This window comes from Carassius gibelio, chromosome A23 (genome assembly GCF_023724105.1).
Source record: "Carassius gibelio isolate Cgi1373 ecotype wild population from Czech Republic chromosome A23, carGib1.2-hapl.c, whole genome shotgun sequence".
NCBI lineage: Eukaryota > Metazoa > Chordata > Actinopteri > Cypriniformes > Cyprinidae > Carassius > Carassius gibelio.
Window position 1 is genome coordinate 15,809,611 of NC_068393.1, and position 26,736 is coordinate 15,836,346.

At 36.0% G+C, this 26,736-nt stretch overlaps 2 protein-coding genes and 1 pseudogene across 11 annotated transcripts in view; 1 reads left to right on the forward strand and 2 right to left on the reverse strand.

Moving 5' to 3' along the window:
* LOC127944214 (membrane-associated guanylate kinase, WW and PDZ domain-containing protein 3) overlaps positions 1 to 3,136 on the reverse strand; it is a 120,378-nt gene extending 117,242 nt beyond the window's left edge. For 2 of the 6 annotated variants that reach the window (XM_052540071.1, XM_052540067.1), the window contains exon 1: positions 1,998 to 3,135. In XM_052540071.1, the coding sequence (XP_052396031.1) occupies positions 1,998 to 2,304 (307 nt within the window). In that variant the 5' untranslated portion in view covers positions 2,305 to 3,135. Of the gene's footprint in view, positions 1 to 1,997 lie in introns of all 6 variants that reach the window. The other 4 variants (XM_052540069.1, XM_052540072.1, XM_052540070.1 and 1 more) reach the window with 4 other exon arrangements.
* A 1,305-nt stretch (positions 3,137 to 4,441) lies between these two features.
* LOC127944332 (tyrosine-protein kinase STYK1-like) lies at positions 4,442 to 6,584 on the forward strand (annotated as a pseudogene).
* Positions 6,585 to 7,263: 679 nt separating this feature from the next.
* Positions 7,264 to 25,482, reverse strand: LOC127944232 (transmembrane protein 269). 5 transcript variants are annotated; one of them, XM_052540101.1, is made up of 8 exons: positions 25,255 to 25,482; positions 23,496 to 23,553; positions 17,168 to 17,216; positions 14,257 to 14,404; positions 13,983 to 14,080; positions 10,770 to 10,913; positions 10,355 to 10,555; positions 7,264 to 8,346 (listed from the first exon to the last, which is right to left on the reverse strand). In XM_052540101.1, the coding sequence occupies exons 3-8, from the start codon at positions 17,214 to 17,216 to the stop codon at positions 8,237 to 8,239; spliced, it is 750 nt and encodes a 249-aa protein (XP_052396061.1). In that variant the 5' UTR covers positions 23,496 to 23,553; positions 25,255 to 25,482; the 3' UTR covers positions 7,264 to 8,236. The 5 variants fall into 5 exon arrangements, with proteins under 5 accessions (XP_052396061.1, XP_052396057.1, XP_052396062.1 ...); XM_052540097.1 differs by having other exon boundaries at positions 17,168 to 23,378; XM_052540102.1 differs by lacking the exon at positions 17,168 to 17,216.
* Positions 25,483 to 26,736: the final 1,254 nt, after the last annotated feature.

Sequence of the window (26,736 nt, forward strand, 5' to 3'; positions counted from 1 at the left end):
CGGTTCTAATTTCAGACTCTAGGAACTGTTATAAACTTGCACAGAAAGGTTCAGGTGTCCAGTCCTCTTGCTGAGTCACGAGTCAGACAGCACAGTACAGATTTAAGAGAGTAATTGAATCAATTAAACTTGGACTCGGTTCAAAGCTGCAGGCTTCGGCAGCTTTAACAAACTAACACTACGTTAAAATAATCAGTCTGATGCTAACCCGTTCACTAATGCCAATTTACACTGATTACAGTGCGAAGAGAGATACATTTCTATAATAGGTAATCCACTCTACTTCTTTTGCAAAACCAAAATAAACAGATGTAGAGTGTGCCCACAGTAACATACATGTCTCTGATTAAAATCATTTCTAAAAGAGCATTCAAAAATGCATAAAGAAGTCGAATGGTGATCCTTCAGGCAGGCCAACATGCTAAATGGAGGGGGGGGCTGGAAAGTCAGACGACTTCTGCGCTACAGGCAAAGAGGATAACATGCACACAGTTCAAAGCTGTGAATGTTTAAAGCATTTACACAATTTCCAGCCGAATGGATACCTGTAGCATCTGCATCAACTTTTGCTGCCATATGATGATGTCAAGACACTGTGATGTCACAAAACACTCCTATGCGCACATATACTTAAGGGTCACAAACTCTTAAAAGAACAATAATAAAAAAAAAAAAACTTGTTCACTCTTAACTGATATAATCTGGTGTCGCATTCCTGAAATCTTAATTCTTAAATCTGACAATTGCATGGTTTGAGATCGTAACCGAAATTCTGGTGACTAAACAGAATAACAGATAAGACAGGATTCTGAGTTAGGACGTATCTGTAATATGATCCACAAACAGGTCGGGTTACACAATGCCAAGTTATTCTAGATTCCTACCTTATCTGTTTAGTAACCATGGAGATTCAGCTAGAAATATGAAAGAATTCTATCTGCATTTTACTTGCTCTGATCCTCACCTGTCCTGAATGCTCAGGTCTCAGCTGCCTTTTGTAGATCCTCATTATCGCTCCCCAACAAACACAAGATTAACAGTCCCATACACCTGTAAACACCTGTAACCTGGCTTTAGCAGCTTAAATAAATCTTGGGAGTCTTGATGGAAAGTAAAAGGATCTACCAGCAAGACAATTAATGAAATCATGTGGCTGCCCAAAAACAGAGCACATCTAGTGGTACCAAAACTTCCTCATGATGGATGGTCTTAATTTCCTCCTGTTGCGGTAACTGTGATAAATTGCTTCAGTTAAAATCCACTTTTTCCTTGAGAGTCCCATTTAATCAGAATGCCAACTGCATAATTATAAGCAAATGCTAGTAATAGAATACGTGCTTGATTTTGGCTAAAACCCTCAGAGCTGCCTCACTATTCATTTTATTACCTGCAATGTGCTTCCACTGTATATTTGTGAACTTTGAGTTAGCGTTCTTATTTGCATATTTATCAGGTCAATAAAATAGCAGCACAACAATAACAATGCGTGGGAATTTTTGCCACCCAGAGCTTCTCTGGTTGTGTTTTGACTTATAATAAGATCTTATTTAGTTATTTAGCACTTAACAGAATAGAATGCAGCAACACGCTTCACAGACAGGAAAATAATGTTGTGAAATGCATCAATTCAATTTCAGCTCTAAAGCAGCTCTACAGAAGACATACGTCTTCTGAAACATTCCTCAAAAATCATCACTGCAGTTATCAAGACCGCGTGAGAGTTTCTCAGACTGCACAAAGTCTATGAATATTTAATGAGGTGGGCGCTGAGGCAGTTCGTGATTGGTTGTCTGTTGCTAAACAACATCTCGTAACATTAAAGCAGTAACAGAGACGCTAATTCTCTTTCAAAAATGACAAATATGAAACGTAGCTTAACACAGGCTTAAAACTAGCATTTACTCCAATTTTCCAAGGAAACTTCGGGTTCAGTATAGTGTGAACAACTGTTGTCTCGGTTGGTAAACAGTAGACACAAGCAATTATGTTAAACTAACCTGGCTTTACGGTCTTCAGGCGGAGGGGTTCACGAAAGTGGCGGACGACGGCGAGGGTGTCTCTGTTTGTCAGTCCGCTGACAGGCGTGCCGTTTACCTCCAGAAGCACATCTCCGGGACCAGGTAGCCTGCCGACATGGCACACTAACGCGTCCGGCAACACCTGTCCCAGGTGCGGGAACTCTCCGTGCTCGGCTCCCCCGCGTATCTCCAGCACGGCGCTGAGCTCCTCGGCGTTACCCCACGAAACAGCGCATTCCTGCACTTTACTGGACCAATGTTTCTTCTTTTTCAGCGTCTTGGACATGATTAATCTCTTTCGTAAACGAGTCTTTTAATAAAATACAGAAAAGCAGGTTATTTCCTAATGCAAACGCGTTTAAAGCGCAGTACAGCAAAGCGACTTCATTCCCATGTCTTGGTGAAATAGAAACGTTTTAAAACTTCCGACTCGGCATCGCTCGGTCCTTGAAAAATATATTCCCTGGATGTTTCAGTCAAAATTCACGTACAGACATTGGAATTGAACCACGAGCTCACACGAAGGTAAAGGGGCTCATCATTGCCATAACAAAATCTATTGTAGACCTTAATGCTCACCGAGAAGTGTCGCTCAATATCGTCTGCAGACGATCCAAACAAGCGCTTTCTAGGAGAAAAAGACACGGAAATAACAATAAACTACCAGCCGAGGCTGAATAGCCTACTTCATCCAGGCACGTAAAAATAATACAGCCTCAAATCGCTTCGTAATACCGGCTGATGAACGAAACGCCGTAGAAAAACACTCACATCCGTGTGTAATCTCTCGCGATCCAGGGCGACTGTTGTGAACTTGGGTTTCGCGCACCTGTTCCAATGACATCAGCTACCGGCGCGTTCACGGGAAACGACGAACAACAATGTACCTGGATCGGGGAATACACGATACAAACTAGTTTCACTGTCCAACGACCATTGATTCTTGTAGAAACGCCCTCGTGTGTGTGTGTGTGGAGCTGTCGGCGCCAGTCGGTGATTAATTGTAGGCGCAGCTTTGCAACTTTGTAATCATTTTCACCTTGTTACTTGCGCCAAAAGACAGCAGCGACTGTCAGTGGGGCACACCGACACCAATGCAGAGTGGACGAGACTCAGAGCAGCCAATCAGAGCGAGGGGGCAGGCTTTCCCATACCGTTCACAATACCAAACGGCCTCTCTCTCTGCCATGCTGCCAGGCCTGAAGGAGGGAATAATATGTTAGAAAAGTTAAGGAAAAATGCACTTGCTGCCTTAAAAGTAAATGTGCTCCTACAGAGTAGGGTATATATATATATATATATATATAGAGAGAGAGAGAGAGAGAGAGAGAGAGAGAGGCCTATCATCCTATATAAATATTTCTATTTAAATCCTCTGCACTTCACTGATCCCTGGATGTAAAAGAAAATAAATAAACAACTTCATAATATATTGTTCTACTATTATGGGTTCGTTTGTTGAACAGATGTGCATATACCTTGTAATTACACAGTCTTGCACATCATGATTCTTGTATAAGTATTATGTTGTTTTACAATATCAACATGCCATTTCTTTTTTTGCATTAAGATTATTTTTATAAAGACAATTCAATTAAATAATATTATATAGCATTCTTCGCATCAGGCAATAAAATCAGATTAAAGCTAAGCTTCTTGACGTAATGTTGTATAATAGTGCCACCTGCTGCTGTAATATAGAGTTGCACTCTGTACAAAGAGAAGGGTAACTTGCTAAATTTCCCCTTTAAAAACAGTGTACACTTATTTTTATGCATTAACATATTTAGATGTAAGTCTGACATGTGCAGGATGATGATGCACCAGCCAATGTGTTATTTAAGAGAATGGAAATCGAATAATTATACATTTTGCATTATGACAACTACATTAGCAAATGTTTCCAAGAGGCCATCTTACCTCACTGATGGCAAGAAGTTTTTCGAAAATTTAGTTTTTCCAAAACTAACTAACATGGCAGAATCATAGGAAAAGAGAATAATATATATATATATATATATAGATAGATAGATAGATATAGATATATATATGTGTGTGTGTGTGTGTGTGTGTCATAATAGCAACACTATAAATTCAAGTTGAATGATTTCTTATATAGATGAAATGTACATCTAACTCATGGAATTACTGAATAATAACTCCATAAATGAAAATAAATATTACATTTAAAAAACAATATCTATATACAGCAAAGAAACATCATGCTTGGAGCAAGAGACAGTTTCTGACATCGATCAAATAAATGTATTTTCTCTTAAGATATTTAAATATTATGGCCATTAAAGTCTTTTATTTCAGCTCTAATAACATATGTGCTGTATTTTTGAAAGATCATTCTATTGAAATGATTGTGCTAATGTCATTTGTCAAGCCAGTTTTGGAAATGATAAAGGGACACCCTTATGGCTGTACAGGCCCAGTGCAACAGCTCCTCTGACTCTGACCCAGTCTGTTGCACGTAATTTTTCTTTCAGTTTTCACAGTCAAGCCTGATGTACTGCTTTCACTTTTGGGTAAAACAATATATTTGGTTTTGTGTTGACAGATGAAGAAGGATCTGGTCCACTGGCAGTCATCATTATCCCAAGCTTGATCGTCGTGTCTCAGATAATATGGAGCTTTATTGCTAAAAGATCATCAGCTCAGATTATCGCAGGTTCACTTTTAAATGTAAATGGTAAGTGAAACTAAACTGATCTATGGTGTTGTCAGCAACACTTTGAACACAAATGTTAATTTCAGAGAGTTCTTTTTAAGTTTTGGGGCTTGGTTATTTGAGTGCAAATCATAAGAAATAGTATATTGAATCATACTGTCTTTTAGAAGGGGACCCTGTGCCTTTGGACACAGGTTTTGTGTTGACACGCCGGACACCCATGTACCTGGTTTTGGAAGCAAGCGTTCCAGGGATCCTCCTGCATTTTCTCTGGAGACTTCGAGAGGTAAAAACACCTGAAGTACACTCTCAGAAAAAAAAGGCACAAAACTGTCACTCGGCTGCTACTGTACCTTTTCATAAGATACTAGTATGTATGGAAGCCTGTTTCCACCACGGAAAATAAAAAAATAAAAAAGATAACTATGACTTTTTATTTTACAATTCTAACTTTTTTCTCAGAAGTGCATTTCATATCTTGCAAATCTGACTTTTTTTTTCTCATGATAGCAATAAAAAAAGTTTAGCTTTTTAGTTTGTTTGTTTGTTTTTATCCCTTGACAGAAACAAGCTTCCATTAATGTATATTTTAAAAGTAGTCATTCGTACTAATATGTACTGTAGGTATTATTCAATTCCTAAATAATTATTAATTAAATTTAGGGCTATCAAGGTACAAAGCTTTTGTGAAAGTGAGAACTTTTTTGACAGAAAATACATGGGTTAAATCTTATACATTTTCTTCTTAATTTAACTGAACTGAACAGGTCAGATGTTGTGCAAGTGTTAACTTCCAGATGTTTTCAGAGAGGTCTGTTTATCTAGTGGCTAAACAGGTAGCATCTGGTCTGGTGAGTCGTTTACCCTGTGTACTCATACTTAGTAAAACAAAAATCAACTGTAAGATGTTTAAAATTCTTTTAATGTTTTATTTTTAGGAATTATGTATACTCCTACCATAGAATTATTCATGGCGATGTTGCAGCCTGGAATGTGTTGATCAGTTCAGGGCTCTCTGTCAAAGTCTCTGGATTGGATTTGGCTTTTATGAGTCGGCAGTCAAGAACGGTGGACAATGAACAAATAAAATGTTGTCTAAAAAAAAAAAAAATTAAGTAAGTTGTGTTGTCTTACTTCTTCAGGTGGTCATTTGGAATCCTGCTTTATGAGATGATTACCCTGGGTAGTATTAGTTAGAGCTCCCAATACACCAGTTGTTACTTTAATTATTATTATTATTTATCAAAAAATACTATGAAGCAAACAATTCGCAGTCTTACCTTCCTTTTCCCTTGAAAGGATCTCCTCCCTATCCTGATCTGGAACCAGCGGAAGTGCTGCCAAACACTTTGCAGTTTACCGAATGAAAAGACCAGAAAACTGTGGAGCCCCATTGTAAGCCTTTGTATTTCTCTATTTTATTTTAAACAACATGCAAATAGTTGTTTTGCTCCTCTGTGAACCGCAAGTGTTCAATAAAATCTAAAAATCCTGCTAAAACATTATATAAACTGATGTTATCTGGCATGTCTTGCAGATATGACTTAATAAAGTACTGCTGCATGTGGAACTTCAAGGACCGGCCGGTCTATTCTGCCATTATTCGGCTTCTAGACTCGTACACCTACCTCACTGACACAAAACCACTTCGCTCTGAAGAGCAAGTGGACATCTGTGAATACAGGAGGAAAGCAGGACTGCCTCCATGAGCTCATTCAGAGAACTATCAATTGATTGACTGAGGTCATTTCCAGCTAGTTTGTGTAGCCATGACATGACGAGCTCAATGTCACTAGAGGTCGCCATGTTTCTCAGACGCATTGCATTGTGGTCAACTGAAATTAATAATCTCAATGTTTCCAGCTAAAAAAATATAAGAACTTTCTAAATCTTTGTCATTTTACTTCCTGTTTTTGATTAAAGTGGTATTTATTTATCTTTTTCCCAAGCATGTGATGGCAGGGATTTCCAAATTTCCTAAAAAGTACAGGTTTTGCCTTCTTTGTTTTCCTGCTGACATTTACAGATATTATAGACCCGGCCATTTTAGGAAATTTTGAAATCCCAGCCAGGACATGCACAGGAAATAGAGGACGTATGGTCACCCTGTCTAGTGTTAGGTAATGAAAGATTTATTGTTAACAATAAAGAGGGGTATAAAAATAGAAATGATAAGCCTACTCATGTCCAAGTAAATGGTACTATGCCAAACTTTTACTCAAAGGTCAAAGTGCCTAGTCAATAAACATAAACTTAAACAGAAAATAATATTAGAAACATTAATTGCTGTTCACTATTAACAAGTAAAAAGGCTTGGGTATTGTTTTTTTCTAGCTTTCTGTTGCCTCTGTGTCCCTCATCTTTATAGAAGCATTTGTTTATATTTATCTTGCCTCAGTTGTCATGTAACTGTTTGCCATTACTGACGATTTGAGAAAAGAAACTTTGAGATTGAGATTTTTACTGTTTTCTTTTTATTATTTTGATGGAAACTAATGCCATGGTACACTTTCGAAAAGGTGACGCCAGCCACATCCTTTGGTGGTTGACCTAAAAACCACAAACACATTTTTTTCTCGACACCACTAAATTTTAATAAAAAGTAACCACAAGTGGTGCACAAAACACAAAATAATGCCTCAATACTGTTATGTTGCAGGGTATCAACTTCCCACTGAACTCATGAACAGTACATAGCAAATTCAATGGAAAATCACTCGCTAAACACAAGCAATTACTGATAACCGAGTCAGGAAACAGAACCCCTTAAAACAGAGGTTAAATGGTACAGATAAACTCATTTATTACAACTAAATCAACCCATTTTTTTTTCATGTTGTAACGAGGCATTTGTTTTGAAGGCCCACATAAAATCATATGGGACACAAAGTAATTTAAGTCACATATTAACCACGCAATAGATAAACTACAGTATATGATGATAGCCACTACTTCAATCATACTGTAGTGTTTTTACATGAAATTACACCGATCATTTGCATAAAATTCCCTTATGTGCATTTTTCTTAATAATTAAGCTGAAATTCTGATAATTAATGGGAGTTGATTCGGATCTTTCAGTTACTTAAACAACCAAAAAGCAGTAATTCTACAAGTGTAAATTCCACAGCAAATTTGACTATCTCATCTCTGCTTCTTGCCTTTTCAGATTTGATTCATTTAGGCAGAACTGTGCAACAAACACCACACTAACTGTATCCGAGACCACCTACAATTTCTCTGTCAACATGCCATTCAAACATGACAATATGTGTGAAGCAGAGGTAAAGAACATTTCTCATCCTTAGCGATGAAACAAAAGCAGCAATCAAGATGTCCGTATGCTTCCTTAGATCATGTTGATTTCATGAAGTTAATCACCTCAAAACAAAAATTATTTAAAAATAGTTTTACAAGTTTCTAAATTGTTTTTTTTTTGTTTTTTTTTTTTGTTTTTTGCAATGCTGCAGTAATTTGATGGTCCTTTGCAGGAAGAAGAAGGGGATTCTGTGACCTGTGAGCCTCATAGGCCTTCACCCCTTTACACTTTGCTGCTCCATAGGGTTGTTGGAAACAGTATGTAGGAAACTGACCATAACAAGTAGTAAACACATGCTGGAGGGAAGGAGGAGCAAAACACCATGACAACTCCTAAAAAAAGAGAGGAAAAAAGGTTAATGTAGTTATTCAGTAAATATGGGTAATCATTTCAATTTACATGCTAATTTCCCTATTTTTTTGCAATTAACTCTCAATTCATCTATAATAGATCTATAATCTAATAAAGCATGAATACTTAACACTACTAAAATTTTTCATACTGTACTTTATAGTGTTGTGCATGAAATCACATTCAGAATTTTAAAAGACTGAATTTTTTTTTTAGTGTTATGTTTATTCATTTATTAGACAAAATAGTGTCGGGGCCTTATTTTAACAATCTAAGCACATTGTCTAAAGCGCATGGCGCAAGTGCACTCAGGGCGTCATCAAAATCCACTTTTGCTAGTTTAACAATGGGAAAATGGTCAGCACACACCAGGGCCGCGGGAAGTAATTTAGAACAGGGGGTGCTGTGAATTTTTTTTTTTTTTTTTTTTTTTTTTTTTTTAAACCTATGAGCCTATAGGCCTATTTAAAATACATTTTAAAAATAAATACATTGAGATTTACTACTTTATTGTCATATACACTTCAGTGCACAGGGTCTGAAACACACAGACATCAGTTCTCAGATATGCGCAATGCCTTATTAATCTGAAGCAGAATCAGAAATAATAGTTTAATAATCGAAAGAAAACGAAATAATTACTTTCATTACAATTTCAGATAGCCTATACATACATGCAACTTATTTAGATACAACAAATATTACAACAAAACATTATATTAATCAAACTTCACAATAACGCTAAAACAATGCAATCGATTTGGTCAGCTGGCTTGAGTCACTGCACGTTTATGTCACACGCAACTCTATTAACAAAATCTTTTTACGCACACCACAAGGAAATAATCTCTGACTATTTAAGCAATTTGTTTATTGAACAGTTCTCCACATCCATTACGCAAAAAACACACGCACAGTATAAAGCTTTCTGTCTCCATCTCAAACCTACACAAACCACAAGGAAATAATCTCCAATTTAAACGTTACAGTTCTCCACAACCATTACGCAAAGAACACACGAACGAAATAATACTCTCCATCCCCACCACCTTCCAAAAATACTATAGTATACTACTTACAATTGCTTGGCTAGTCAAAGCTGATCCCACACTTGTTGCCAAAAAAATAAATGTTACAAGCGCGGCAGCACAATGCTCGTACCTGAGCTACATGCAGGCGGGATGCCCTGGTTACAGGTGTACAAATGTCGAGGTGCGCTGTATTATATAAAGATGAATGTATTCTGCATGGAAAGAGCGGGAAACCTCGTTACTCGGCGACCAAACCTGCCTGCCTGACGTTGACAACGTAACTTCCGAACCTGTGTTGATTAGGCCTCAAAATATGAAATTAAAATCCAAAATATACGTAATAGACTGCGTGTGTCAAAATTATTTTCAAAAATATTCATAAGGAATTTATAAATTTTGCAAAATATTTTAATAGGCCTACATTTTTTTTTATCTCCCTCTCGTCCCTAGGGGGTGCTGCAGCACCCCCAGCACCCCCACTTCCCGCGGCCATGGCACACACTGACCATGGTCTAAATGAGTTTTTTGGGTGTAACGTGAATCTCAGAGTCGTGTTTGCACCATGGCAGGTTTTTTTAATGTTTGTGTGTGTGTATGTAATAAGCAAAGTGTACGTGTGTTGTATACCCGGGTATAGGCGTATATTACTAATGTGCTCTTTAAATTATAATGAAAAAATATTGCGCAAGACGTTAGACCAGGTTTGAATTGGTCTATTGCGCAGTCTATTTTCAGGAACTGAAAATAGCAACTTGTCAACAATGGGCCTGAACGCATCTCTTTTTTAGACTAGCATGCCCATGGGTGCATAAATGGGCAAAAATGCATTTGCTATTTAAACAACGTGGCGCAAGAAAATGAGAACTGTGTCGGGCTGAAACTATAACTAATAACCGCCTGGGTGTATGATAGGGCCAATGAACTTCCATATCTGCTTTGTACTGGTTACTGACTGTACCTCCAATGTAGACCCCCTTCTTCCAGGCCTGAGACTCCAGTACTCTGTCATGAGGGTAGAAGTTCTGACTGACCATGAAGAGAATCATGGCCAATGCTAGGATTCTCAGTACTGTCATATTTCCTCCAGTAAGCAGAGAAACACACACCAGGATGGCAGAGGAGTAGATGCATGGTAGGCCACGATACATGAATGGGACTCCTGCAGAAATTTTTTACACACAGTTACAAACAGCTGTGCTACTCTATATATATATATATATATATATATATATACGTACACACACACACACACACACACACACACACAGATATTTGTATATACTGTGCCAGCGAAAATTTCAATTTTATTTGTATAAATATATTTATGTGTGTGTCTGTGTGTATTGAAAACAAGTATGGTTCAAGTTCCTCACCACTAGAGAAGAAGCAGAGACGAGTAAAAACAGACAGCACATACAACATGCACATGATGTTATCCAAAAGACTGGGTGTCCTTAATATAAGAGATGTTGCTATTCCAAATGTTGTAAAATCAGCAAAATCATCCAACTTTGCACCTGCAGTACAATAAAAACAACAACAAAAAAAACACATTTTTGATACTGACACTAGGATTGCCAACTTTACAAAAGGGAAAACACAGGACAATCATGGTTTTTCATAGAAAATTAAGTGACTATGTTTTCCTCTATTTAACATTACAATAGTTAAAAGACGACTTCCCTTATTGATCATGTCTTCCCTCAGGTAGATTATTATTTTATTGCGCAGCTGGATGTTGGAGTCATGGAAAAAATAATAACGTTGTTTGCATTCGCCAAAACAGATTTGTGAAAATCAAAAAACTATGATGGTGATGGTTACTGGCATCAACGTGAGTCCCGCTCATTGTGAAGCGGGAACGACCAGCTGGCAGAGAATTCCACTTTGTCTTTAGCTTTCCTCGATCAGTTACAGTATGTTCACAATTTGTGATTTTACTTAACGCATACTGATCATGTGTATGAGGGGCCTGTGACTGGATGATGACAGGTGTCAGTGATAATTCTCCTCCTTGCATGTGCAGTCTATGGATATTGGATAAGGATTCACATCCTATTTGTATAGCATGTTTTAAGCATGCCCAAGCTGCCATATCTAACTAAGAAGGCTGATATTTGTGTTTCACCACTCAGGGTGGTGAAAATGCACAGTGCCCTCTGTTCTTTTGCCCTAGTGGGAGAAGATGCACCATTGGGTGTGGAGGGCCTAAACTACAGAAAGTGCTGGAATTCACTGATTCTGATTGCTCCATTTTGGCCATAGAAATTATGCATAGCAGAAATAATTCCACTTCTTTACAACTAACCCTGGCCTCTCATGTCACACAGAGACCTTCTTTCTCAGGTGAAGAGATATTTCATAACACACGCCACAAGACAGCTCTGTGTGCTTGGCCCATGAGAGGATGAACTCAAATGCCACTGGGTTACCCTCTAACGTGATTGACACACACACTCTGCATGGTCATAAATGGAGAGTGTTTGAATGATGGTGTGCAAAGAGACGTATTATTTCATTCTTATGCTTATGGCTTTTTTTTTGGTTATTAAATTAAACTGCTTGCATTTAGATCCTTGCCTCACCTCATCCCTGCACGACCATCACAAGCTAACCCAAAACCGAAAAATCTTTGATTTACCAAAAACAAAAGAAAACATTTTAAAGAATGTGGGCAACCAAACAGTTTTTTTTTTTTTTTTTTTATAATGGGAAAGTCAACGTGTCCCATCTGTTTGGTTACCCACATTCCGCAAAATATCTTTTTTTTGCCTCATACAGGTTTAGAACTTGAATAATTTAAATCTTTCATGATTGGGTGACATCATGCTGACTTATCAGTTTTTAGATGACTTCCTAGCAAGTAACTTAAGAAGTGATGACTGACAGAAAGGAGTCACACGCTGCTGACAGTTACTTTGTGATGCTAATTGCTAATCAACCATTTATCCCATCATTATTAACATACTGAACTAGACCAATTTAAAGCTTTAAGCCATTAATACAGTCTGTAAAGAGAAACAGAAGAAATCTTCATGCCAGTCCAAAATAGCTTCTTATCATAATCTACAAACAACATTCAGGAGTTGCTGTGTCATTAGTGTGGTTGAAGTGTTTTCATCAGGTTGGGACGGTGGGACGTTTTCATCAGGACATGGTCCAAACAAACAGGCTGGAATTTCAATCCTGTGGTCAACAATTTGAGCAATGTCAGACATGCTGGGGGTCAAACTCATCGAGATTAAACAGACAATCAGAACATGATCCCCTGAATTAGGCTGCTTCATCACAAACAAACTGTTCAATTGACAAAAAAGGAAGGGGACTGGAAGCAAAACAACACCCATCAGTGAGATCAGATGCAGAACAAAGGGCAACAGTATGCAGCTCTAGAGTACAAGTGACCTGGCATTGTGAGGGCATGGCGAAGCTATTTCAGGCAGCTGAGTGGACGTGACCACCTGCACACAAGCCACTTGACTTTTACTACAGAGCTGGCAAGGTTGTGAGGTTTGGAAGAGAAAGCCTGCTTGTTTTGTTTATTTTTATTTTACTGTATTTTTTTTACTCAAAATTAATAAATAAATATATATTAACTAATATAATTTTAGATGTTGCACTAATATAAATAAATCAGCATTTATTTATAATTTTTTTATTCTATAGCAGTGGGCTAAACATTTTCTTTTACAAATAATTGATCAAAGCAAAGTCTTCACCTCAACTTTGCACTTGCGCACTTTTTATTTTTTACTTTTATTGTTATTGTATTGCATTGTGAATCTGTTGTAATCATTATTCTACATTTCTGTTACTTAAACTTCTGTCTTGCTTGCCCCTTTATTATTTATTTCTGTTGGTATTCTTGTACTGCTGTAGATCGTCTTAGCTTTATAGACATGGATTTTAAATTGTTTGTTCTGTTTTTTTGTACTTGTTTGCACACATTTTTCATAGTCCTGTGATTCTGTGTAATATTATCGGTCCTTATCCCGTTATTATTTGAGTCTTACTTCATTTTAATTCTTTGTATTTTTTATTAGAATTTTTTTGTCGTTTATTTAAACTGATTTAATCTGTGTTTGTCTTTTAGTCTGGAGTTGTAAAGCACTGTGGCCCTGGAGAAATGCACTGCATGGTGATCAACAATCAACAACATTTCAATTCTAATTCCAAACTGCTTTTCACAACAATTTGCCAATTGTTTTATGTTTATATTTGGATTATTAATCCAATAAATTAAGCAAGGGTGTTGAAATCGATTCCTGGAGGGCAACAGCCCTGCATAGTTTAGATTCAATACTAATTAAATAGACCTGATCCAACTAATCAAGTCCTTCAGGCTTCTTTCAAAACTACATGATATGTGGGTTGGAACTAAACTCTGCAGGGCTCCGGCCCTCCAGGAATAGAATATGACACCCCTGATATAAAGGATAACGGATCATTTATTCCTTCCCTTCATTTTTATTTTAAGTGGTACTCTGTAAGGGGACTGTGGATGAAAGCATCTAAAGATATCTACAGCAACAAGACTCAACCCTGGCCCCACTCATTTGTATTGAAAGGCACTCAAAAGTACTCACCCAGTGCAGAACACGCATTTAGTCGCCTAGCAACCGCTCCATCTGCCAAATCCAGCAGGTAACCGATCAGAACCAGCCAGCACGCAGCATGATGATGGCTGCGAGTAACAATGGTGGCAGGGACATAAAGTACAAGACAGAAGTAAAAAAAAAAAAACTTCACTTTGAAATTCCTTTTTTCTACTGTATAACACAACATTTACTTCATGAATTTTTATTTTTGTAGGTGTATGGTTTTCTCTGTGCAGTACAAATCAAAAGCATGAATGCATACCCATTGAGACTGCAGAGGATTGAGGCCATGCCCATGACCATGTTGGCAACAGAAAGAGCATTGGCCGCATTTTTACGGGCAAACTCCTTTAGATGCACCCAGTTAGCCTGTTCGTTTAGGAGCAGTTTGTTAGCGTCCTGGAAAAAGGCTACCAAAAAGAAACATGAGCAATTACACAACAGTTCCATTTGGCAGTGCATGGTTTGGAGAGTTCTCAGTTACATAAAAATGTATTAAAGGAGTGTCTGGACTCCACCAAAGTCAGCTAGTTAAACGTTAAAATATCTGTTAATTAACTTTAAAGTGCAAATTCCTCCATAGTCTAAACATGTGATGTTTGTAATTATTCACTAAATTTCTCTAAAACATAGTAATTTAAATATATGAAATAAATGACCCCCAATGATTCTCTCACTTATTTCAGAAAGTGTTGAAAGCCATGTCGAAAAAAAAAAAACGAAAAAAAAAACCTCTGCACAAAAACATTACATTATGTTAATAATAAAACTATACAGAATTAATTTATGTAAAACTATGTCAAGAAAAGATGAGATTTTCTTTAAGCATGATATGCCCTTAAATATAAAAAATATTCAACTTAATTAAAAGTTAAAATAATTTTACAAAGTGTAATTTTGCGGGGAAAAAAGTAAAAATTAAGAATCATTGTAGCAATTAAAAACATTTAAAAAAGGGTAATCAAATTTTTACAAAAGACATGCTGAGGAGGTAATTAAAAAAATATACACTTACCACCAGAATGCAACTCTTGCTCACTTATTAGATATGATCAAAACAATGTGATTACAAATGTCTGCTCATCCCTCTGTACACCAAAAGCACAAGGCACTATTACCACATCAAATGACACATTTTCATTAGAAATTATAAATATGTTTGGTGAGAGAACATTACTAAATTCATTACTCATTTACAATTAAAACATCACATTGATCTAAAGTCATCAGCCCTCTAATCGGACAAACTAAAGCTCACATGTTCACATGGCAGACATTTGTAGCTCAAGGCCAATATTTAAGAAAGACAGATTTCATTCAGTCAAACATTTGATTGAGGAGTTATTAAAAATGGTGGACATCACCATCTACAATGAGATGTCTGTCTTTGTACAAGAAGTTACACTTACTCACACCCGTGACAACTGGCAATCATACGGTGAACTGCAGATTCATATCCTGAAGGAGCATTCTCATAAATCATTCCCTAATCAACCATTTAAATCTCCAGTTTTTACTGTATCCAAGCACTGATACAGTAATTTGTTCCAAAAGAGCTACTGAGAATGCTATACTATACAGATGATAGCAAAATGTGTGCATTGAGATTCACATTGTGCTATGAAATTAAAATATTTTCAACAGTTAATACACTCAAAACAGATAAATAAGCAAGAAAGACTTGCTAAAATTCAAGTGCTTTTCCTTATGTGTGGTCAAGACTGTTTTGCCACTGGAACGCTGCAGTGATTTTCAATGAAGTCACACAAAGAAGTCTTTGTGTTGGAGCAAATCAGTGGGCATAAAATCGAAATGAACATCTCAAGTGGTTGAATGTGTGTTTTGCTAGAGAAATTCACATAATCATAGGTCACATTTGATTCACTATGCAATAGGTCTTCAAAATATCTTTATTGGGATGTTAGTAGAGAATCAAATCCCCCATTGGCAGATACACTTTATGGACAAAAGTTTTGAGACACCCAACCTAAATACATAAATACAAACATCCAAATAAATAGACATTGATATGGAGTTGGTCTCCCCTTTGCAGCTATAATGGCTTTCACTCTTCTGGGAAGGCTTTCCATAAGATTTTTGAGTGTTTCTGTGGGAATTCTTGCCCATTCATCCAGTAGAGCATTTGTGAGGTCAGACACTGATGTTGGCCGAAAAGACTTAGCTCACAATCTTCATTCCAGTACATCCTAAAGTTGTTTAATGGGGCTGAGGTCAGTGCTCAGTGCAGGCCAGTCAACTTCTTCTGCACCAAACTCATTTTATCATCTCTTTATGGGCTTTGTGCACTGGTGTACAGTCATGCTGGAATAGAAAAGGTCTAAAAAACATTTTTGGTAAAAACATTCTCCTGGCATCCTCATCACTCAATGACCCTGGCCTGTTCCGTGACTTCAATTCTGCTTCATGGCTGAGTTTCTGCTGTTCCTAAATGCTTACACTTTCCAACAATACCACTTACAGCTGATTGTGGGACATCTAGTATGGATGAAATTTCATGAACTGACTGGTTGCAAAAGTGGCATAATATCATGGAATTCACTGAGCTCTTCAGAATGAGCCAAAGGTTTCTAAATACAGACAGCATGGCTAAGTGCTTGATTTGAATTCATTAATTAAGAGGTGGATCCCAATTTTTTGTCCATATAGTGTATTATAACAAAAAACACAAATACCTATGCATGACAATCCCTGCATTTTTCTTTGGCATGTGCTGATTTTCTAGGTAAGAGAAGCATGCAAGAACACATGCACATGTGTCATTAAGTGTAAAACTTTTAAGTTCAGTAATACAAAAAAAAATACAAAAAAATACAAAAAACTAAAAAACATCAAAAAGGTTTAAAGGTGAAGTGTGTAATTTGTGTCATTGGTGATCGAACACTCCCCCTTTTGCCACTGGTCAGCAAAATAGCTAGCTCTGCCCCAAACCCACACCATTCATTGAGCCAATGTTGCTATGCCAGACTGCTCAAACCAACAGAGCAATGTTGTGATAGTGCCATAAAACCAGAGTGTTTACACTTTTAGGGGGACTCAACCAGTGAATAGTTTACTTCTAACTGTCTCTGCATATTAAACTGGGAGTATTCTTAAGTCTAAAAAAGTACACACTCCACCTTTAAGGAAGGGTTCCTACTATTGTGTTTTGTAACCTGAACTTGATGTGATTCCAAAGCCAGTTGATTTCAAGCGACTCTTCATCTGAAAGAAAACAGTCAATGAGACACAGCACATGCCAACATACAGAATTTACCATAGAGCTTAATGTTCTTTGTACTTTGAGGCAATTAGATCTCTCATTTTAAATGTTTCTTATAAAGTCTATAAGGTTTATTACAGCATATCTGATTTTTTTGTTGAGAATAATACTCTTAAATCAATAAAACTGCTTGAAGCAAGCAGCCATATATGGATTATATTGGTAGTGAAAGCACACACTACCACTGAAATGTCTGGGATTAGTAAAAAAAAAAAAAATATTATCCAGCAGGGATTCAATGACTACTGCAAATTCAGTTTTACCATCTTAAAATATATTAAAAGAGATGTTAACTCACAATTTTACTGTTTACTTTACCTTGTTGGCCATAAGAAACTTACCGACCCAAACCTTTAAACAGTAGTGAATAGACCTATTATAATTTTAAGAAAGCTGAATAAATAAGCTTTCTATTTATGTATGGTTTATTGGGATCGGACAATATTTGGCAGAGATATAACTATTTGAAAATCTGGAATCTGAGGGTGAAAAAAAATCAAAATACTGAGAAAATCACCTTTAAAGTTGTTCATATTAATTACTAGCGATGCATATTACTAATCAAAATTTAAGTTTTGATATTTCCGGTAGGAAATTTACATAATATCTTCATGGAACATGATCTTTACTTAATATCCTAATGATTTTTGGCATAAAAGAAAAAAATCAGAATTACTAGGTATGTATTGTGTTTGCTTGGGCCACTGTCAAATTGTTTAAAAAACCATCAATCATTATCAATATATGGAGCTTTCTGTTTACTAACCCTTAAGCCAAGATCACACTACAAGATTTTAAACATGATTTAAGCCCAATTTCCAAGTCTTCTTGTTTCGCATCATTCCAGTTCAACTTCTCATATGTGTTTACATGACAAAACGTGGTTTGGAGACCGCATAGAGTCATTTGTTAACAGAGTTGTTTTCAGCTCTTGTAGTGTGTGACCCCTGTTGCGGATCATTTAACACTACAATGACTTCAAGAAAGACAGCAAGTCATGTTGTCTGAACAACACAGTGATCTGCCGACATTTAAAGTTGTGTAGTGTGAACTTGGCTTTAGAAAACAATAGATAGATCGTAGTAAACCTCAAACAAAATTTTTCCTAGAGAACAGAGCTGGGCCATTGATCATTAACGTTAATTATTATGATATAATTTTCCTCGATAAAATGATCAAGAGTTTGATAAATGTTTGATTTAATGTTTATGCACAAAAAGCTGAACAAAAAGCATGACTAATTTGAAGCGCGGCACACACAGAGCATTTATAGACTTGGCTCAAAGTTCAAATGGCAGAACAGCATGAGCCCACTAGAGTTGTGTTTACTTGCTGATAAGTAGGGATGCACCGAATATTCGGCTACCGAAATAATATAAGTGAAAAGGCTGAATAATATGTATCTAACAATGACTAACGTGATCAAATAGAGGCAAGCACTAATGCAGCAAACATGTCGGCAGAGTGAACGTATTTAAGACCATCAGAGAAAGACGCAAAGTATCCTTACAAGCGAGAAGCATCGACAGCGAAAGACTGTTTTGTGCTGCATCACATCTCCGATGAGAAGAAGAGGTGGCTAATGCGTGTTGTTAGGTTACTGTATGATAATTGAAATCACGAAATTACCTCAAATGATTAGTAAATAAACAGCAGAATGTAATGTTTTCTAATGCAAACACAAAATGCATGTATTCTGACAGCGTTGCACAAGCTTGCGGTGCTAGGGTTTAAAGTCCAAAGCCCGAGGAAAGTCTGTGCTGAACTTATTACTCGCAAGTTATTCTGTAACTTTTTTTATGATTTTTTTAAAGGCGCTTGTGACAATGTGATACATGCGACAAACATCTTCCCAAATTCGTATTGAGAATAATTTATAAATCTGCATGCTGTTATAAATAATTTATAAATCTGTACTGAGATCTTCCTGTGGGTTTCTGCCAAAATAAAAGCAGAGAAAAGGCAACAAATCCATCGGCATTCATAAATAACTATGATAATAATTACCCTACAACAGCTTTATAAATACATTTATCCTAACATTCCCACATACTGTAGTGTTCAAATTGGGATCTGTAATGTATTCTAATGTTTTAAAAGAATCCTCTTCTGCTCAGCAAGCTCCCTTTATTTGTACAGTAAAAAAAACTACATGCCAGTCTCAAAACTTATTAACTTAAACTTATACATTTTAAGTTAAATTGTGCTTTGTTGGTATAATGTCTGCTAGAATGTAAAAAAAACTATTTAGTGTTTTTTAAATGGTTGTTTTGTAATTGATTTTTTATTAGAAAAAGCAGGGCAAAACAGTAAAAAGCACATTTTGCCAATTTAACTAATGCAATAATAAAAAAAGGCAAAATAGGCCTACATAGGGTGAAAATGTGAAAAACCGTGATCGGTATTCTGTATTCAGTCTTCAACCCAATGTTTAATTTTTTTTCGGCTTCGGCCAAGAATTTTCATTTCGGTGCATCCCTACTGATGCTCAGTCAGGCGACACTAAACAGCACTGTGAGATCCAGTGTGAAGCGCTTGACTTCAGCCAAGAATATAAATGAGTGATTTAAACTAGCTTATAGTGAGATGAAACAATGCTGACAAACAGCAAAAACACTGTGTTTTTCAGAAATTTTGATCTAAATGTATGCTACTATGAAAGCCCAGTGGTTAATTTGAATGAAACTCAAACGGTGAGAATTAGGGGTGTGCAGTGGAGCCAGTATTTGTATCTGTATCTTTAACAATCACAAAATTATTTATATCTGTGGCCCTGTCCAAAATGGCATCCTAAACACTCACTTCCTCTGAGCCCACATTTTCAGATTTTAGTAATTTCCATGAAATGCATGGAAAAAGGCAACTGCAACACTGGTATTTTATTTGTGCTTATTTAATTCATAGAGTTAACACTTATTTACTTCAGACACTCATTAGTGCATTGTAATATTAGAATTTTATGTAAAATAACAAACTTCCCTTGGCTCACCGATTCCTGCGTAGTTTGGAAAAGTAAGGAATTTCATTTAAATGGGAAAAAGAGTTCAGAGTATGGAAAAATATTTGTGTTTCAACATTTTGCCCTATTTAATGTTCTAAAATACAAAAGAGAGCTGGTTTGGTTTTTGAGAGATGGCAAGTTTGATTGCCAAGAGGATGGCTGTTTGATTGGTGATCATGCTGTGCTTATTCCATTCATTTGTGTATCATATATACAAGGTTTAAAGCTGCAGTCCGTAAATTTTGCCTCTTTGTCACCACCTGTTTGAAAACTTGGGATTGCAGCTGTGTGTGGAATTATCTCCCTTGCGTGGGTTGTGCTCCAGCGCAGATTAATCAAATTTTTTAAGAGTATGTGTGGCGGACAATCAGTCACCGCACCGGTGTGGATAGTTACTGTACTTCGCAAAAACAGATTCTAGCCTACATCTTAGAATATATGACCCAAATGAGAATTTTCACCAGATATTGTCATCTGAACAAGCAACAACTGAGAAAAAAAGCATTACAATAAATTGCGCTACCAATGGTTATTTAATCTAGCAATCGATTAGTTCATATCACATCAAACCATGCAAATTATAATAATTGTTAAACTTTATTCTCAAATTCTTAATGTTAACAACATCAGCATTGTGTGAATATCTGTATAGTGTGTATCAGTGTGTAGATTTCTCATACCATTCAAATTTCATATTAAGAAATTATTTTACCCAAAAAGAAAATGATTCTCCCTTTGAACTGGTTGTCTTTAAAATACTGATCTTGTGTAATTCCAGACTATCTGTAATCAGAAGCACATTTGAAACTGGAATATAATTTAATTTTATTCACATGCATTTCATAAACACATAGTACTTTCTGGATTACAATCCACCATCAAAATGATCAAATTCATTATTCCAGCTGCTGTGAAAAAAGGCTATAAACGATCCGCTACTTCTTATTGACGCAGCAGCATGCTAGAATTTCCCGCCAAAAATCTACCCGTATCACTCAAATTAGAAAACATTATTATAAGCTTAACGTAATGAATTGGGCTAAAGTAGGGTGTTTGAATACTGGCTGGTTAAGTACTTGTTCAAATATTGATTTCCGATCATTTTTAACAAAAAAAAAAAGTTGCGGACTGCAGCTTTAAATCATTCAACTTTAAATATACACAAATAATAGGATGATTAATGATGTAGTATTTTAGTTGGTATTGGCATAGATATTTATAGGTAGATTCTTTATTAGTGACTGTTTCTATTGGCCGCTATACATAAGCTGTCTGCCATATTGGAATATCAAAGATGGTCCATGAAAAGTCGAGATGAAACGGTAAACTGTAGTTATACGCATGGCTGAATAATAAATATCTTCAGTAAACTTTAGAAGATTGTTTTGCTAAACTAACACAATACAACAAGACAAAGCATTTAAAAGGTACTTTAGTTTAAAAACCTGTAATGTTCAGTTAATAGATATTAAAAATACAAACCAACACGTTTTTACCTGTAAAGTTTCCAGTTTCTTCTGGAATTCAAATTTAGGCTGTTTTTACAACCAGATGTTGTGCAATGTTGTTGCATCTTGAAACTCAATGTTGTTACATCTTGAAATTGATTTATATTGTGAGTGACAACGTATAGACTGTTCCAAAACGGTGAACATGCTTGGAGCGGTCGAATGAGGAGTCTACCTATACATATCTATGGATATTTTGTTTTCGTTTTTGCCAAGCTATGATTTCTGAGAGAAGCACGGAGAGGCAACAGAAGTGCAGTTGCTTGATTTGTGATCATTTCATTCATAAAGTTTCAATTCTTTCACTTCACAGACTCCTTATTGCATAGGGACTTTAGAGGTTTATGCAAAATATTGCACTGATCCCCTGGATCACCTGTTATCCAGCAAACACAAGGAGTGACTGTTCCAGCCTCAGCCGAATATTATTCGGCAGAATTATTTGTTATCCATTATTCTTATTTAAATCATTATCTGTGCCTTTCCGAATATGGTATTTGGATTCGGGCACACCCCTAGTCAGAATAATACATCTGCATCCTCAAGCTACTTCTACTATCAACTCAAGGTACTGTTGAATGTGCATTTCTAAGAAACAAATAATAATAATAATTATAATAATAATAATAATAATATTGCAGCCTGCACTGCAAACTGTGCTTAACAACATTCATCAAAGGCAGGAAATACAGTATTATAACATGCAGAAGCTAAGAAATTAATTTCCTTATTTAAATGTGTATTTTTCTAAGAAAAACTTACTGGAAAAGTGTACAGAAGTCAAAAATGTGAAATGTTTGTCATGTTCTTAGGAGTAATTTCAATCTAAAATTAACAGTCTGTTTTCTACAACTTTCACATATGGAGAAGAAATTTGCCTTTAAACTTGAAAGAAATAACTATTTGAAATTTATTGTGGTAACTGACTGATATAAAACATTTTATTGTGATCTTTTTTTTTTGGTATTATTACCCAGCACTACTAGAGAAATAACTAGAATTTAGTTCAAAGTACAATGAAGGATGAGATGATGAAAGGGCAGTATTTCCTTTGTTGTGGGAGTGTTATCAACTAACAGGAACATCAAAGAACATTGCAACCATATTTCGCCTGAAGACCCATAATAATCATTACCACAGGTCTTTTTGCATGTCTAGTTCCTCTGCTCCATGTGACAGAAGCCGGGTTGACAGGATTAACATTTATCTGTTTCTAGAACACTGTATAATACTGTACATATAGAAAGGCATAACTCAAGTTGTGTAACTGAACCTCAGTGTAACCTGGTAACAGTTAAAACCCAGAACTTATTTGGCAACTAGTCTAAGCAACTATGGGACAAACACCACCATAGTCATAAAAGCTAGGGCCCATATATTCCAGTTAACAGATATATGAGCCAATTGTTAAAAAACAACTATCCTGTTATATATAAAAACTACTTTGTCATAAGTTTGCATGTAAATGTATTTAATCAATTTCTTAAAAGTTTATTTGGTGATGGATAAACAGTCAAAACGAGCCTCTAAATCCACACTTGTTTGTTTATCTACAGCTTCACATAGTTTCAATCTTGTGCCCACCATCCCAAACCCTGTCAAAGATTTTTGAATGTAAGAACATGGTTAGTGGCACTCATTGAAACAATACTAAAAATAAACAGACATTTTCTTGCTATATTCTGCTTTGCATATAGTACTTATTTGCATACCAGATGTGGGAGTCAGGAGCATCATGATGGTCAACAGATTTCTCCACGTCAAACAGCACTGAAATTAAATCAAATAAGAAAGTCAGCTTTACCAAATGAAGATAAGAACAACATAATATCATGTACAGCACATAACAGGGTGTAATCTGTGCTTTCAAGCACTGCCTTACAGGTTGACCAGCCCACAAAGGCACACCACAGTAATTAACATGGTGTTTTTGTTTTGTTTTAGTGCTTAAGTGTATGGTCTAGTCTTAAAGACCAACCTTACAACTTAAAGCAAAACACTACAACCATTGTTTTTCCATTTTAAAATGGACTGGAGCTGTTTTACTTTTCTTTTACTTTCAGACTAGTCTAAAGAAAACATCCAAAATACACATTCAAGCATTTTTTACTCCATTAAACTTTATCCTTGTGGATCAGAAAATTTCAAATACAACACATGGCTTATTTCTAGGCCATTTTCTTTAAATTATTTTCTTTCTGATGCACTGAGCCAGGTTTTTATAATCTGATTTATGTGACAAAAAAAGGATATTCAAAATAAAACAATTTAAACTTGATAATGCCTTATTTGCATATCAGATCGCAACGTTTCACAATAATAATAATAAATTGTTTTAATCTACTGTGATTAATCAACCAGTTGGTTATTATTATTATTATTATTTATTTTTATTATTATTTTTATAGTATCTTTCCGGCTCAGACTGCATAGGATAAAGTGTATGGGTCTGTCACGTGATGAAAAACCCGAAACAGGTGAACTACTAGACTAATTCCAATACAGAACCTATAAATAATTTTGCGCATGCGCAATTGAACGAATCATTCCGAGACGACTCGTTCTTCCCGAGTCACATTCAAGATTCTTCTAAATGAACGAATCGTTCAAGAACAACCCCATCACTAATTTGAAGAAGCAATGCGAAATAGCAGAGTTGGTATTACCAGGCTAGCCTTTTTCTTTTTTATAAAGGACGATTACATAGCTTTGATTAATCAGTAACAAGCTATCAAATGAACTTAAGACAAAAACTCTTCGTTTAATAGGTTACTACAGTGATGTATGAGCTCTCCTGTCTCTTACATGAGGCTGTTATACACACAGAAGACCATCTCTGACGCACCGTTTTCTCACAAGTTGTTTTTACTAGCCAAATCACACGGACTGATGCGTTTTTATTAAGGTTAGCCCGTATGTATGGTGAAACGCTCATTTTATTACTAAAACGACGTTATTATTACGTTTAGCTCGTATATATGTTAAAACTAGTATTTTATGACTAAAAATAATCCTATCTTCCGCATTTCTTCTGCAGTTAAAAAAAGGCTGTGTAGCCTATACGTAATACCAGCGCAAACTCGGATTCATTAGTTTGCATTAACAACTGCGTAGCTACTCAGCATCAGTCAGTCAGATGAGGCTGTTCCGTATATCAAGTTGCAAGTCATGGTTTCTGAGCTAACCTATCGTACACCTCGCATCGTACAGCATTAAAAAGGCGTGTCTAAATCTTTTCTGCGTTTTATTATAAAAACACTGAATGAATATGCAGTGATTCTTATTGTGCAATAATACAGCATTATTCCATTAAGTCGTAAATTTAAGGGTATTACTGAGTAAAAGTCTTTCAATATAACAAAAGTGTTACGTTGCGTAGGCTATATGAATTTAACGCCCATCATATCGTCTCAAATTTCAAAATGACTTGTTTTAAAACCTGATATGTCACGCTCGGAGAAACAAACTTACCTTCAAGGTCAGGCACAGAAAGATGCGACTCAAAAATGAAAGCAGACAAATACCGGCTTCTGCTGATCAACTCCGACGACACAGTGTTTATAATTCACATTCAGTGAAAAGAATTGTGATTTTGAATGGCCGAGACTGACATTCATTCACGGACTGCACCTGTCTGACACAGACAACGCTTTCAAGTGTATTTTCAGCGCGTCTCATTTTAAAGGCGTAGGATTCTCTGGAATATTCCACCGGATATTACGTCGAACAGTTCTAGCTCTTTCTCTAAGCACATCACAAAAAAAAAAACTATTCTCCACAGCACGATGGGGCTATTCAGCATAATTTCTTATCTAGCCTTGTCCATCGGCGAAATTGGAGGAAGCCAAACAGAGTTAGTAAAAAGCGGGACACTATGTACAGGAACACTAGTAAACAAGAAGTCAAATTCACATATAAAACTGTATCATGTGTATTATTATATATCATTATTAATATTTTAATTATTACCACCGTATGTTGTGCTATATTCTCCAGACAATAAAATAAATGGAATACATTAATATTGTGAAACATAGGCTACTGTGTTGCAGAAACTCAGTGGACATGTGAAGCGGACCCTGTAGTCTTGACAGGTCCCATAAACACACTCAAAGCCCTTTAATGGGTCATATCTACAGAAAATAACTAATTTATTAGCTGTATTTACAAAATGGCTTTCATAAGCAAAGGTGTTCTTGAAGATCCAGAACATGCAATGATTAAACATCTTGTGTCTATGAGATATAGCCTACTGTAGCATTAAGAAATAACAGCATAGTCGACTGTATGAACAAAATATGATACCATATACAAAAATGTTTCCAGATGGCAGTGCAGGAGTCCCGGCTGTGACCTCAATGACGATGCCCTAAAAGTGCAGAAATGTATCTTATCAGGAGTAACAACAGAGTCTCATTGCCTCCTAGATTAAGGCCATTTTCCTTACAAATAATTTTAGTTCTATGATATGCTTTAGTCAAACTCTCTGAAATCTTTTCTCCTTCCCACAGCTTCATAAAATTTATGATGAATAAAATTTCTACACTGATTAATGATCTTGTACATAACTAGCCAGTTATTTTTTTTTTTTTTTTTTTTTTTTGGTGTTAATATAGTTGTATTATTTGTTTAGAAAAGGCACATCATATAACATAATAAATTCAATCTGTTTTTATTGTCTCATGCACTCACTTGAACAGCAATCCTCTGGGCAGCCTCCATTTGTTTCATGGTTGTCAGAATCAAACAACCACACCAAAGTGTTTTTAAAATTAAAAAAAGGGCCACTTTACAATATGAACAAAACAAATGTATACAACACAAAGAAGTTGAGTACATTAGAATTATGAAACACTGAAGGATAAAATATAAAAGATAAATAAAAATAAATCACTATAGTGCCTTTAAATCATAAAAAAGAAAAAAGTGATATTGATATTGCTAAAATTCTAT